Source organism: Vidua chalybeata, chromosome 8, assembly GCF_026979565.1.
Source record: "Vidua chalybeata isolate OUT-0048 chromosome 8, bVidCha1 merged haplotype, whole genome shotgun sequence".
Taxonomy (NCBI): Eukaryota; Metazoa; Chordata; class Aves; order Passeriformes; family Viduidae; genus Vidua; species Vidua chalybeata.
The window spans coordinates 9,026,340-9,042,281 of NC_071537.1; the positions used below are offsets into that span (position 1 = coordinate 9,026,340).

The 15,942-nt window shown below is 38.5% G+C and overlaps 1 protein-coding gene across 4 annotated transcripts in view; it reads right to left on the minus strand.

The window, feature by feature from the left end:
- Nucleotides 1–3,519: 3,519 nt before the first annotated feature.
- The window catches only part of VTI1A (vesicle transport through interaction with t-SNAREs 1A), a 257,572-nt gene continuing 245,149 nt past the window's right edge, over nucleotides 3,520–15,942 (minus strand). For 2 of the 4 annotated variants that reach the window (XM_053948652.1, XM_053948651.1), the window contains one exon: nucleotides 3,520–4,640. In XM_053948652.1, coding sequence (XP_053804627.1) covers nucleotides 4,547–4,640 — 94 coding nt within the window. In that variant the 3' untranslated portion in view covers nucleotides 3,520–4,546. The remainder of the gene's footprint in view (nucleotides 4,641–15,942) is intronic. The other 2 variants (XM_053948654.1, XM_053948653.1) reach the window with 1 other exon arrangement.

Below are 15,942 nucleotides of genomic sequence, written 5' to 3' on the forward strand. Positions count from 1 at the left end.
ACAACTGCAACTACACAGAGAAAATATACTTAGAGATAAATACTTTTTCTCCTATAAAAAGTAGCAGTTAAAAATAACTGTTTCAAAACAAAATCTTCCCATGGTTTCATATAAAAACCAAAAAAAATGTCAAAACACACGCTGTCCCCTCCAAAAGAAAAAAAAGCCTGAACCCACATCCTCCTTGAGTTTATCATAAGCTGTCAAGTTGCTAGAAACAGAACTGTGTAAGACATTGCCACAGCTAACAACTTTACTGGGGATCCCCATGTAGCTCTTTCCCCCTTGACAAAAGTCCTACCAGATTTTGAAATGTGAGTGGTGCAGTTCAAAACAAAAAAAGAAAGGGACACGGATTTTTTTTTTTAGTTAGGATGTGTGCAAAAGTGGTTCATTTACGACTACATATTAAAAAAAAAAAAGAGTGGATATAAATATTTATGATTGGAAATTTCATTATTTAAAATTATTCTATAAATTTGCTAGTAACTCAAAGATGAATGCCTGCTGTACAGTTTGCAAATTAAGTACCATTATTTTTCTCTTCTGCACTTGAATATTACTCACAGCTAAAGTCATTTAAAGGGGTTAACATCAGCCTTAATTAAATATTAAAGTGTGCCTGTACCTGCTGCTATTGTTGCCCTTAGAATAAGATATAACCTATTTTTGACAAGTTTTCATCTTTCTCTGTGGAAGACGCTACATGAAACCAAATCAGTGGCAAAGAGGAGGGTAATGAATAATCTATTTCATATTCCAGCAGTACCCAGAGCTCTGAGTGGAAAAATATTCAGTCAGATGATAGTATGAGGCTGCTGAGGTACCACATGACGCAGCTAATGTTTAAATAATAATAATAATAATAAAAAAAGAGCGATAAACAAATCATTAGCCCTTAACAGTTGTTTAATGCAATTTGTTAATGAACGTAATGGTGGGGACTAATAATGAAAGAAAATAAAAACGTCTAAACAGGCGCCAAGTTGCCAGTGATGCTCAATTATTTCCTTGTCAAGTTTTTATGATTTAATGAGCTCCTCTGGGACTGACGGCTGTCAGTCAGTCGTGACTTTTTGACACCATTACAACTTCAAATACAGCAGCAGGCAGGCTGTTTTCCTCGGATTTGAAATACTGAAATGATCTGACAGGTTTAAAGAAAAGATGTGCAAAAAAAAAAGGAGAGAGAGAGCGAGAGAGAGAAAGAGAGAGAGACACAGTTGCTTTTTCTTTCTTTTTCTTTTCTTTTTTTTTTTTTTTTTCCTTCTATGGGGCAGACAATCTCTGGATGCTGTTTGGTAATGAAAACCCAATCACAGAGGTCATTATCTGATGAGGTTTTCTTGGAACTGGCAGGGTTTTTTTTTTCTTTATTTCTTTACTTAATGATAACCCTCGATGGGTTTGCCCCGCATGGGATGGTCAGAGCCGCACAATTTTGTTCACCATTAATTTCAGCCTTTGAAGCTCAGAGCTCTGAAGCAGCAGCAAAGAAAACCCCCCACCAAGCTGGCTCCAAAATAAGACAATCCAGCCTGCCTTAAACAGAATAGCAAATGGCCTTCCATCCCAGAGATGGGAACTGACGTCAGTCAAGCTACATTTTCTGATATTTCCCCAAAACGAATAGCATTTAAAACCCTTTAAAACTTAAGAGTCTTTAATTAAATTGCTTTTGATTTTGTATCAGTGCAGTATTAGTTTATTTATTCTGCGAGCCCAGCTGTTTAGCAGGGATGGATTTAGCACACAGCACCACGTGTGCGTTTTTTAATTTGTCGTTTCTCCACAAAGGCTGGCAACATTAGAAACACTTTGCTCTTTGAGGTTTACATTTGTAAGCACTTGGATTCATTCACAGACGTGCTGTAAATATGACCAAACTAGTCCAGGGGAAGCCTGGACCTGGGGGCGTCACCCTACCTGTGGGTGGCTGGGGCTGTGCTCTCAGTTGAAGTCACTCAATCCTCACCAAAATGTGTGGATTTGTTGAATCTCACCGGCACACTTCCCAGGCCAAATGAACAGGGGTGAGAGAGGAGTAATAATGTGTTTTGAAGATGTAATGTCCACCTGAGCACTATTTTACGTGTGGGGAGTACACAAGGATGCAAAGCAGGCACAGAAGAGTTATTAACAGGTTAGCATGAGAAACATAGCGATGGCGGGCTCATCAAAAGTGAAGATGAAGGCTTTGCGTGGCAGTCTCTCTCTCCCTCATTCCTATCTGAGTGGATGTATCTGATGTGACACTATGCCCTAGATTTATACTGGGATAAGGAAAACTAGCTTCCTTTCAGCTTTTTGCTGATTCCAGCAGGTGGCTAGATAGAGGGCAAAACCTAGTCATAGGTCACTGTTAAGATCAGTAGTCATGAATCAATTCCCATGATAGTTAAATTATTGAGGCAATGCAGAGAATGTCTAGGCAACAGACGGAGCTTAAGATTTCCTTCTCGACAGTTTTCTGCTTTACAAAATATGCATCTCATAATTTGCCGAGCTGAGGATAAGTATCTGCTAATGCTGCCAGGCTTCCTCCTAATTTGTCTGAACTCAGCTCTGTGCCATCACTCGAAGCTAATGGCCAGAGCTCTGCTTACACAACCCAAAGGCTCAGTTTCAGGACATGTCCTGCCTGAAGGCTGGAAGCTGAACACCCAAATCTTTCTGTGTCTGAGAGCCACGTGGTAAATGGCAAGGATGAAACGAGGGGATGCCCCAGGAGGTGGCTGGGGGGGTCCCATAACCTTGTGACAGGGCAGGGGCATCTAGGTGAGGAGCTGAACATTACTGTGCTGCACAGAGCAACACCTTCTGAAACCTGGGTCTGGACTACCCAGGAACTTTTGTTCCAGCATCATCCTACTAGTGACATGAGCTGGCAGAGAAAGCCAGCACATAAACCACTTCCAAACTTTGTTGTGAGCTGCATGTAACACTCAGATGGCAGAGCTGACCCTACATGCTTCCATTTGTTTCAATGAGTAGCATTTTTCCTGTGGATCCTTTTATTCTACATTTATCACCCTCTTTCTATGTCTTAGCTGTGGCATTAGTACCACATCATTTTAACTGAGTTATTTGTTTTTATGTAGAGAAAACAATGACATTTAGGACCAAAATCAGCTTCCAGGGACAGCACAGCAAATCGGTAAAGTCCACAGGGATGCCAAAACCCCAAAAGTATTAAGGCACACATGAAAATTCAGGGCTCAGCTCCTGCCTAATGTGGGGGGAATTTAAAAGTAATCAGATTTTTGTTTCTTTGAACATCTTTCGGAAACATTTTATAGCTTAAATTCAAGGCCTTAATATTCCTCTTCATTTGCTATATTTGTAAGGGATTGCAAATAATGATTTTAAAAGTTATTATAAAAATATGAACTTTATCACATCAGCAGTGATAGACCTTTGTTGGAGTTGCAAACTTAAATGTAAGTTAAATGACCTCAACCTTGTCTAAAGGAGAAGCACAGCCAATAGGAAAAGAGAAACAGCTCATTTACACACAGGTAGATGAAACTATGATATATTATATCAACTAAAAGCATATATAAATTAACATTTTTACAGTTTCTTTTTAAAAAGGGGAATATCACATCAGAATTTAATACACTCAAAATACTCCAACATGCAGTCTCAACATAGTCAGGCCAGTATTAAAAATCTAGATTGTTTAATGCACTATAATCACGCATTTGTTGCTGAACTATTATTTAAGATCTCTTTTCAATCAGCAACAAATAGATAAGTATCTTTAAATATCTTTATTAGGGCCTAGTGTGTAATGCTTATCAGTACATATATCAACACTGGAAGATTTAAAAGAGACTCAACAGATGGGCTGTAGCCACAACTACATTTTAGGTAAGTGATGCATTTTCATGATCTTGATGAAAGTGGAATTGCTTTGAATAAGCAGAAAAGAAAGCCTAACTTTAAACAAAAAAGTTGTTAAATTGAGTTTTGGATTTACATCATATATTAAACACCATCCTAAGGTTGCTCTCTTTTTAAAACTAGCTACTGTTCTTAACCAGGTTACATCTACTACGATAATGCATGATTGGGAGTTAGTCACAGGAGACAGGTTCACTTTCTACATCATTTGGTCTTTGCTTTACTTATCTTCTAAATCACAGAAGGTCAGATACTGCTTGATATTCATACACCCTGCACAGCAGAAGAAAAGTGCAAAGACCCCCTCTTCCCTCATGAAACTCTGGCAACTTACAGGCTAATTGTCTGTGGGTGAATTCAACACATATTAAGTCTTTTTATACCAGAACAAGCCCTCACTCCAACAAATATTAAGATCCTGAAAACACTCAGATAAGGACAAATATGTAAGAAAAAAATAGACCCACATGCCATCAACTATGCCATTAATAATACAAAATATTTTACACCACTTGCACCTGAGTTGAAGAGTGGAAAAGAGAGGGAGACTCTGTCAGTGCAAGAGAATGATTCATGTGACCACTTTGTCTTAATTACTCAGAACAAGCAGTTTGTTGCTGTTTAGTGAAGAACAAAGATATCAGCGTCCTCTGACAGAAAAATAAATAGCCATCATGGTGGTGAAGATGATGATGACTGCCAGAACAACAATCAAAATCCGGTTTTGGATGATCCTAGAAAAAAGCAGAAGAGACAAAAAAATTGTAGTGAATAAAACAAAACAAATCAAGACAGCAGAATATATATAAAAATTATAAAATGAGGTGCACAAAAAAACTGGAGAGAATACATATACCCACAAATTCAGTATTCCCTCTACCATTTTGCGTATCTTGATTATTTTTTACTTCTCCCGGTTTCCAGTGCTTCCAACCACGTCTTTATGTAGTTATTAAATCCAACTTTTGTATTCAAGAAAGAAAAAGAATTTTCTGAATAATGCATACATTTATATACATATTAGAATAAATGAAATAAATTATGTTTCAATTTATTAACCCTCTAAGAACAAATGAAAAAAATAGTGTTCAGTCAATGCAATCCAAGCAGGGTGGTCTGTAATAGTAAATATCATTATATTTTTTAAAACCATTCTGAAATCTTCAGTAGTTTTAATCTGAAAAGAAACAATTTATTAATTTTCAAGGGATTTTACTATTAAGGAACAAGATTTCAAGGAATCACATGTCAATGAGATATTCACTTGTACTAAATTACCAAGGGAAAAGTACAAAAGATAGTTTTGAAGAAAAGGATGATATAAAGAAGCAAGTGTCAAACTGTGAAGCTTATGTTGTAAAAGCATCTCTTGTCTCTGTAGCATACCTTTACTTATGGTAATAGGCAATGTTACATTTCTATGCAGTATGAAAAAAAATGAAGATTAGTGAAAATAAAAAGATGCCAGAAGTAAAAAGTCCTAATGTTTTTCAATCATTTGCTGGGAGAAATTCCTGCTTCTAAAATCAGTCATCACATTACTTCAGATTTTTCCTAAAATTAATAGGTCATTTAAAATCACTAAATCAAGAAACAGTAGAATTTTACAGGCATTTTACAGCAGGATTTTGGATTGTAAGAATTCACTGTTTGTTATTCCATTTTTACAGAGAAGGAAGAATATTTTCCCAGGCTCTTCATAAATAGGGACTTTTGCAAAACATACTTGTACATGAAGCTTATCATTAGAATTTGAGAGGCATAGCAAAAAAATCCCAACAACCAAGTGCAATAAAAGCACCCCAAGTTATATATTTTTTTCTCATGCTTCTGCAAAACAAAACAAAACAAAGTCTGCAAGAACCAAACAATGTTAAGAAGAGGTAAAACTGTGTTTTGTGAAACATCAAACCAAGTACAACTTGAAGACAGGGAGTGTAATGTGTTAAAATGAGCATATTTCACGCAGTGAAAGAGAGAAGAAACTCCAGAGAGCAGAGGGGAGTTTTTCTTGGTGAATGTTTTTCATTTGGATGCGGGTGGATATACATATAAATTATACTGGAAAGTGTAAAGAAAAATGCAGTTTTAACCAACTCCAGCTCTCTCCTTGCTTACCCCCCACCTAAAGGAAAAGCAGTAAATGGATGGATGAAAACTGTCACATCAGACAGACACCCTCCCCTGTGACACTCTAAAAGGACTAGCTCTCTATCCTCCTGACAGGTTACAAAATGATCACATTTGCTGACACGTCTTCCGCAAAACTGCTTTAGTGTTTGTGTCCACTTTCCTAGCAGGAGATGAATGGGCTGCTTTGTCCTCATTTATCACTTAAAGCTGAACTAAGATCTGTCTCGTTTATTTTTCCCTTCCTCACTAGAAAGGCTCAACCACAGCATTAATTCCTTCGCGATGACAGCTAATTCAAACTTAACAGGCAATATTTACTCTGCCAAAAGGATGAGGAGGAGGGAGGGATGTTTCTCACTCTTTATTTTTTTCCTTAAGAAAAAAAAAGTGTAGCAGGCTAACAAAATAAAGCTAATTAAGGGCTTTTGGTTCTTGTTGGTTTGCACTTCAATTTAACACCTGAACTTACAAGCTTCTCTTTTGTGGCGGGGTGTGACATTCTCTGCCAAACACCTGATAACAAACGATTTGCCCAGGCAAATGCATGAAAACCAGAATATATATTTACTCACTCGCCCTCATCACTCCTGAAAGGACATTCAGCAAAATTGAAACTCAGCAGTGAAATAGATTAAAAGCATGAAAACTCTTAAAACATTCAGCCTTAAGTAATACACAGTGCAGCTGGCTTGACAACCATTTTATTTGTGGGATGTGGGCCCCAAGGCATCCATAATGCTAATTTACAAAGGATTAACTGTGAGTGAAACTCGCTTAATCTAACACATAGTTAGGCAAAGACATACATAACATACTGAATGTTTAAATCAAGTCCTCCTATCTCTGGCTCACTGAAAAAATCATTGCATTGTCTGAGAAGCAAAACTAAAGAAAAATAAAAAAAGAAGCATGTAGTCCCCCAAATGCTTTATTTTTATACCCTGTCAGTACACACCTGACTGCAAGATTATTTCATCAGTGTCCATGTCTCTAAAATCCTTTTCAAGAAAACACTGAGTGAGGCAAGCCACCACCTGTATCTGCTAATTGAAGGTTCACTTATGGTGTGAATCTAGGAAATACATATCAAAGTTCAATTTCTAGGAATCTGAATTAGTCTGCACAGTGCAGCAAAAGAATATCATATTAAAAGGAACAAATTAATCATGAAATAGGATGGATGTTATCAATAGATTCCTACACTGAAGCATTATATACTTTTAATATTCAAGCCCACAGTTAAAGATTAATTTTATATCTTTAAAAAAAGAATATCATTGAGTTTTACTGTTTTCCTTTCAAGTGAGCAAGTAAAATGAAACTAACTGCATACTGCCCAAAGGATGGGGCTGGGAGGAGAATGACAGAGCTGTTTGGCAGCAGCAGGACAGTCCCAAGGAGGACTCAGTGGTGCCTGTTGAAATCAGAGTATGGGAGCTGCTGCTAAGACAGAGAACACAAGTTCTGGGTGTCAGCACATTTCAGATCTCAAAGTCAACAGGCAAGGACGACCCTTCAGAGTAAAGAAAAAAGGAAGAGGAAAGGGGGTTTTGAGTGATCCAAGACAGTCAAACCAGCTCACAGTTGTAGAACAATGGTTGGCATTGGCAGGACCCATCTGTAGGGAAGCCTATAGTACTGTCACAGCCAGACACTGCCAGTGGGTATTGCTCTAGGCAAAGCATCAAGGAATTTAAGTGGGGGAGGGAGTGATAATACCAAAGGAGAAGAAAATGGGGCCTAAGCTCGCTACAAAAAAATCCCAAAGGTTAACATGCTCACAAGAAGCAGATGATAGTCTTTTATCTCTATTACACCTTAAATTCAACAAAATCTGGTGAATAAGGAAGCCCAGATTTTTCTTTGAAAATGCAAAGCATGTTTACAGGGTAAATAATTTAGGAAGGAATATATACTTGAAAGAAGACACCCATTGAAACATCCATGGCTAAAATGCCTGAAGGCAAAAACTTGTGCATTTGCATGCTGCATTTTATTAAGTTAGCACACTGTAGCTTTAAAAGAATGCATGGCCAAATTAAGAGGAATGTGTGACTGAAACATCAAGGATTCCTCAAGTTTACATTATGAATCACAGTGCTGTTGATATGAGATGAATTAACCATTTAGTTGATGCAGCTTAGGCACTGAATTCACACCAAGTTCTGCTGGAGCCCTGTGCGGGAGCTCGTTAACAGCCAATGTCTACTGTTCCTTTCATACTTGAGGCTCTAGGAGCACAAGGGTTCATTCTACTTTGAGTTAGAAGACACAAAAAAATCTGTGCTTTTAAACCAAGCTCCATCTAGTTTATTATGGACAGCAGCCCGAAATATTTGGGTGCAAAACCACATAGAAACCGTAACTAAAGCAGACACAAGGGTAACATTAAGTGACGCACTGGAAGAGCACTGGACTAAAAATGCAGAAAGCACATCCCTCTCCTCTTGAGTTTCCTTCTGCTCCACCTTTCCAGATGCCTGACCCTTTATCCTGGCTTCTGGTCACAGTGCCTAATCTCCAACCACTGCTGTGCTGGAGGGTGCCTCCAGCCAGTGCCAAATTCAGGACACCATCTGCTTTTCAGGATCACCTCCTTGCTGCACAGGGCAACCACTGCTCTGCAGAACAGGTCCCACATGTGCTACCAAACACTGATGTTCCTGGAAAATCTGTTCCCCTCACTGCTGTCCTGGAAGAAATTGTGCTGCCTTTCCACATTTCAAACCCCCCCAAAGGATTCGCGCCTGTCCGTGGCTACACACACACACACACACACACACACACACACAATGGGTCTAACTCTGTTTGTGCCATGTTTAGATCTGCTCTGTATAAACACAAAGCAGCTCCCGAATAAGCTTTTGCAAACCTTACATTAAGGATGCCAACCGTGTTTAAACCTTTTTATAAAACTGCATTCATTAGCAGGGGAGTGCACGACATCTATATGGGTTCAGCCTGATGTCTTGCACATGTCTTAGTGCCTGATTGACCAGCATTGAATAATGATGCCTTGCCATTAAGCACTGATGGTACAATAACAATTGTCATGAAAATTAGCAATCACGGTAACATGTTAACAAAATGCAGGATATAAACGAACCAGTGCAGACTCTGGGTGCATAAAGAGTGTGTCCTTAACTTGAGGACTACAAATAAAATACTGCAAAAAATTTCCTACAGAAGCTCAACTCTGACACTGATACAAATAAAAAAAAAGAAACAAAACCAAACAAATGGCCTGGGGGATCAGTTAGCACACATTCATTACAACACAGGGCTTTATTCTTAAAGGAGGCATCTTGAAAAATAGTGTCCTCAAGAACACAGACTGATTGATGACAGAGCACTGTCCAACAGTGTTTCACTGTAATATGTATTTATGATTTAACTAGAAGTGATTCCTATCAGTTTACTGGACAGAAAGCCTTGCTTTGTATACAAAATCACATCTTAAATGGTCACTTTGAATACTTGGCTATTGCATTTTTTGTGCCCTTTTATTTCTGATTGGCAGTTTTTGCTAACATGAAAGAAAATAGGTGCATGCAAATCAGTGGCAAGCGACTTTTAAGTGTCCAATATTCATGTGCAAATCAGTAGATTCAAACAAACACTAAGTGTGGGTCTAGTCAAATAGGCAAAAACATACCAGGCAAAATTAAATGTGCATTTAAAGTAATATAGCTATACTCACATAGCTTCTGGACAGACACAATTATTACTATATATAAGGACATCCTTGTTACAATGAGTTTTCAAATGGAAGCACTAAACCCCACACAGGGGAATAAAATGTTATGATTGGTAAAGCAAAGCCTTAGATACATAATGATAAATCTCAAGTTCAGGGTATCTGGGGGCTGTTCAATCATTCACGTCTTCAGGTTTAAGAATGCTTTTCTTAAATAAAAGCAACTGAAAAGAATGAGACAGGCTGTGGCAAAAACATAAAGACACGGCAACCTACTGTAATAGAAGACTAAGAGAACATTGCCTAGCAGAATTACAGCTGGCTGCAAGTATCTGACTGGAGCCATTTTTCATCATTAATGACTGAAATTAGCAAACAGAAACACCAGTGAAAAAAATATCTGCACAACTTACATATGACTCCTTGGCCCTCTTATAGCTGACCATGGGAAAAGTGAGGAATTTGGAAAACACTCAAGTTTTTTTCCTCTTCCCCACCACAAACTCTGAAAATATGTCTACGTTTTTATGTTCTCAAGCCAGGAGACCTAATTGCATTGTAATTGACATTGTATATTTAGATGTGAAAAGGCTTTGGGGATGGTGGAGAGGGGATGGGACCCCCCCATGGCTTACTGGGGACAAAAAGACCACCCTTCCTAAGGTCCACATTCAGTCTGCAGACTGTTCCTAGCAGAAGCCTCTTCCATGTTCTCTGAATTCCTTCCCAAAGGCACCTCTTTATAAGAACTTGGGAAAATTTATAAAACTTGCTGAAAACTGAGCAGATAACAAAATGAAATCCTCAAAAACGGAGGGCTGGTGATTAGGAAAGGATGGGCTTTTTCCAGCTGATTTTCTAGCAGGGTTTATTGAAAGAGCCAGGCCATATAGGGCACTTACGATTTCGTTGATAGGACTGGGGCATTGTGCAATGCTATGTCCTCTAGCTTTAAAGTTCAGTCTTAAGGACTGGGGCTGTCTACTTGTAATAACATGGATACCAATCTCTAGTTATAATATTACACTCAAACCACATCAATGTGTTTCCACCTGGGCCCTGAATGAAAGAATGAGTCATGTAATAACAGGTGCAGGGAAGTAGTCACACTATCCCACTTTAAACATCTAAATTATATCTAGCTAATCTCTCTCAGCTCCCTGTGTATAAGCTCGAGTCCTGCAATGAACTGCCCTCTCTTTTTCCTGGCCATATATGCACCCCAGCAGTGCTGGTCAGCTAGGTTAGGCACCTACAACATAGGAATTGATATCTCAAAAAGCTTGAACATGAGGCCCAGGCAAGAAAGCTTGCTAGCTCTGAAGGCAAAATCATACAGAAAGGTGCTAGCATATTGTAAAGTGTGTGCAATCTCCCATCAATCAGAAAGACTGCAGAGATGAAACTCACCAGTGAAGCAGAAGATGCTAATCAATAATTAGCTAGTAAAGACCTTGATCCATCAACTCCTTTTAATGGGTCCTATATTTGCACATTAAATTTAGACCAGAAGCAAATATACTTTTCCTTTGACAGTTTTTCTGGAGGAGTTAAAAAAGGATATCCCTCTCTTGGCTGAATGCCTGCTGAAACACATTGGCCTTCCTTGACTCAACTATGTCTTTACCTTGCTGTGTCATCTTCTGACAATCTTGCCATAGATTAAAACTTAAAATTATTTTGATTATATCTGATAGGTAAAATACTTATGGAGAGATTTAATTAATAATAGAAATCTTGCAAGATATTCCAAATGAACAGCATTGGAGTATAGTGTTATTTGGTAGCCATCAGGGTTCTCATGTTTTGCATGAGCCTTCTCTCAAGGAGCTGGCAGTCTCAGGAAGTGAAAATTGTACCCAAGTAAACAGTGGGGTGCATATGGGGATTGAGAGGGGACTGACTGGCCTGGGAAGGAGAGAGATTTACAGGAATGATTGGAAATCATATGTGGTAACAGGGAAAGCCTGATCGAGGACCTCATAGATGTAGGACTAAAGGTCAAAACACAAAATTGAAGGGTGCTGAAAATCTTGTACTAGCCAGATTTTATTCATTGCTTATTTTAAGAACATATTGCAAGGCATTTCTGAAGGATGAAAAGTATCCTTGTGCTCTTGAGACCCTGACATGGAACTTTTCTCTACACGGTTTTGATGCAACTTCAGCTTTCTGCCATCTCCATGTCCACTCCTTCCACAGAGGGAATCAATTAGGTTATGACTGTCACTAGGAGACACAGTGGGGCTTCTGGGGCCATGGAAACTCACCAACCAAAACGGGAGAGGGACTAACTCATTTCATGCAAAGCACAGGCAACACCAGATCCCTTTGGCAAGTCTGAATGATGACCACATGCACAGTGGCAACTGCAAGTGGAAGGAGTCAAGGTTGTCTTAATCTCCAACCAGCCTTTCTCAGGGTACTGAAGTATCAAGAAGAACAAATCACACATTTAGTCACCTGAGCATGACTAAGAACCATAGGCCTTAGCAAACATTACAAGAGCTTTAGCAAGAGCTCAGAGGGAGGGTGGATAGCCCAGCTGTCGGTGCAGTGGCATTCTTCAGCACGTCGGGTACGTGAAACCCTGGTCCCCAAACAGTTAATAGGAAAAAAAAGCCCCAACCCCCTCGTCAGCACTCAAAGCTAAAGCAATTATTTTTTCAGCAGAAGAAATGTATGCAAGCTATAAAATGACAAGAACGTACAAGATCTCATATTGGCTTTTATGATAAATATAGTTAAATTTACATTCTGTGCAATTTAAAGAAAACAAAAATGTCAAAAGTCTGCATCTTATCAACTTCCATAATCATTAGAAGCCACTAAAAGATATATCTTAAACAGATGAAAGGAAGTAATGTCTTTCACTCTGCCTCAATTTAATTAATGACTAATCTACAAGTTTTAGGTGTGACAAAGCTGGAGACTGGACACACACTCTCTTCTTGCATTATTTTCTTCTGATTACACAATATTTGACTGGGCATCTTTTTGTATGGCAAGTTTCCTACAATTGTCTTAACAATGTTGACCTCTTTTGTAAAAACCTGAAGGCATCTGCAGCAATTGTTCCTGAAGATCTGCTATCCAAAATGTTACCATTTCATGGCACTTCTTGAATGATAGAATAGAATTTTTTTTTGGTATATATTCATTTTTTTCAAATGCTATAAAAGAAAGGAAAACAATCATGGCTAAGGCCATTTGTGAGATGGCATTAAAAGAGCCTACTCTGAGACAGATAAAAATAATGAGAATCTTTCTGTCAAGAAGGATTTAGAAAATATCACGAGCATTATTAAAATTTAATTTTTTACTGTGCTTTTTGGTTCCCCCTTTTCCAGTGATAATGAGCAGGACTGCACACCTCCACAATGCTAGTACTTGTTTTGAGCAATAAATTCAGCCTTCCAGTCTGAAGACATTTCAGACAACAATTTTGACTGCTATAGGCTTATTTTTCAACCTTTTCTGTGCTTTGAGTCTTCCTATGAAAACCAGTTCATAAGCTAATTTTCCACAAGGCCAGTGGAACAAATAAAAATCAATTTTTGCCCAACTGGTTCAGAGAAAACCTGGGAACAGTGAAGACAGAACAGTGAAAAATAAAAAGAATCAATATATTCACAAATGGTTTACCTGATAGAGAACTATCAAATTAGTTGTCAGGAGATACTTGCCACTATGAAAGTATTTTCTTTTCAGCATGTTACAGCATTTCTATTAGGGGAGCAAAGAAGCCTCTACTTTGTCATGACCTCAGACACCTCAGTTTAACAACCGCGTCGAGCTTCCAAATATTTGGTAAAACCACAGGGCACAAAGTCACGGGGCAAGAGCCCCTCACAGGTCTTGCAACCAGAGGGACCTGCAAGCCCAGCTGGCTTAGGGTGGGTGTAAGTCTTCATGATCTCCTGGAAGGCACAGAGATTCCTCTCTCACAGAAGGCAGGGAGACATTCATGACCTCAGGCCAACCTTGTCAAGAGGAATTTGGTCCATCAAGAGAGGGAAAAGATCGTGAAAAACACCGCCCAGACTTCCCTCCTCTGTTAAAACCCCAAGTGTTCAGGAGCACACTGAAGACTAAGCAGTTTAATCCCTTGGACTGGAGAACACAAATTTCTCCAAAGATGGGAATCCCATTTGTCGACTTCAAAACTTTCAGAATCTCAAGGACAACTCAGGGCACAGGCTTTAATATCATGGCCCAATCCATGTCATCATCTTCTCCACTAATTGGGCAAGTGTACCCAAAACTGCCATACTGAGACGGGATAGGATAGGTGCTCATGTCTGTCTGTCTGTCTGCAGCCAGAAGAATTTGTCTGGAAAATTGATTGAAGAACAGAATCTGCTTTTTAATACAAATTAACCATCACTGCTGTGGAAATAAAACAAATTCATAATTTACAAGCTTAAATATTAAGGAATCTATTTTTAAGTACCTATAATCTTCACTCTGGTATGTAGCATTTTATACACTCCTTTATTTTTATGAGTTGGCATTAGAATGTGACTCATTTTACCAGAAAAAAAAAAAAAAAAGGATTAACTACGTTACTCAGAAGTAAAGCTCCATACTACCTATTTAAAATATTGTAACACAACCATGGAGACATCATTTCTAGGACCAAACAAAACATTACTCAATGAAGAAATGGCATGAAATATAAAATATTCAGCAGAGGAAGGGTATTTGGAGCTAAGTAGTTTCACTGCCAGTAAACAGGATCATAATAAATAGAGTGCATTTTAGGAAAAAAAAGAATACCTGCTCTTCACTATTTGAGATGTAACACCTTAGTGGGGGAAACAAATAAAGATACTGCTCTTCCACTCAGCACATGCAGGGAAAAACTAAAACCACCACACATTTTGATTCTGAATCTCTTACAACTGATGCTAATTTGCTTATGATATCTGCCTGATTTAGAGCTAATCTTCTGTAAATTAACTCCTAATGCTGTCTGAAATAATCCTCTTAATGCTGGTCTGTCTTGAGTACTTTATATCAAACACCATGAAATACACAAGCATACACAAGGCATTCAGCAGCTGTAGTGCTGTTGGCTGCTTAAGAGTATTTGCTGTGCCATGAAGGCACAGAGCTGTGGGGCCCTGGGGCAGCTTGGGGACTGCTCTGGTTGTCCCCTTGGAAGGGGACAGCAAGCCAGAGCTGTGTCCCACCACCTCCTGGCCACCAGAGAGAAGAGGAGGCTCTCTCTCCCCTGACAAAATGGTGCAGGGGGGTACAGTTCCATGCTCCAGAGCTCCCACCTCCAGCAGCACATGATAATCAGAAAAAGTAAACCGCTCAGGCTTTGAGATTTCCCAGCAATGAGATCTGTGTTAAACAGCACTAATTATCAGCTGGAAGCCTAATCTGATAACGGGTTTGAGAAGACAGAGACAGACCATTTTGTTTCTTCAGTGGAGGAAAATATTTTTAAGGGTGTTGCTTCAGCATTGGCCAGCTTCATAATTATTGTCAGTGTGCTTATAAACTCTGTATTCAAACATTTATTTTTTTCTGCTAAATCCACTGGAACAATTTTCTCCCCTATATTAATTTAATGATAGAGCCAAAAACCTAATTGATATTGGTGAGCAATGCAACACAAACACATTATTTTCTTGGGTTTTGAAACATAAATGGCAGACACAACTTTGACTGAATGGACTTCTTTATGTTTTAACAGACGGTTTATTGGCCCAGACTCCTACACATAACAAGCACAATTCCAAAAGCAATACCTTTTTAATTGAAAAATTAATGTATTTTTACTATGTACAGGTAACTTTGTCAGGTAAAGGGCTTTTAAAACAATTTTAATACACGGAATGTTGTTTAGAAATTATATTTTCACCGTAACAAGTGCTTATAGGAGAGTATTAAAAGAAAAATATCTATTGTTCAAATCATACTTTATTGGAATTTGCTTTTTCAATATATTAAAGAATAGATAAAGCACAGTGATCACTGAGCTGTATGTGTCCAACAGCCCTTCAAGAGACTTGTGGAAATGTATAAAACAAGCAGTGATACAATCCTTTGCCAAACACTGTCATAAATTTTTTATTTGGCAGCTAACATTCTCACTAGCTTTCTTGGCAGCAATTGGGACCTTTAGCAAGAAAGGTGCAGGAGAAAAATACCTTGTTTAGAGATGTTTTCAACACTTTCTGGGATTTTTCAGA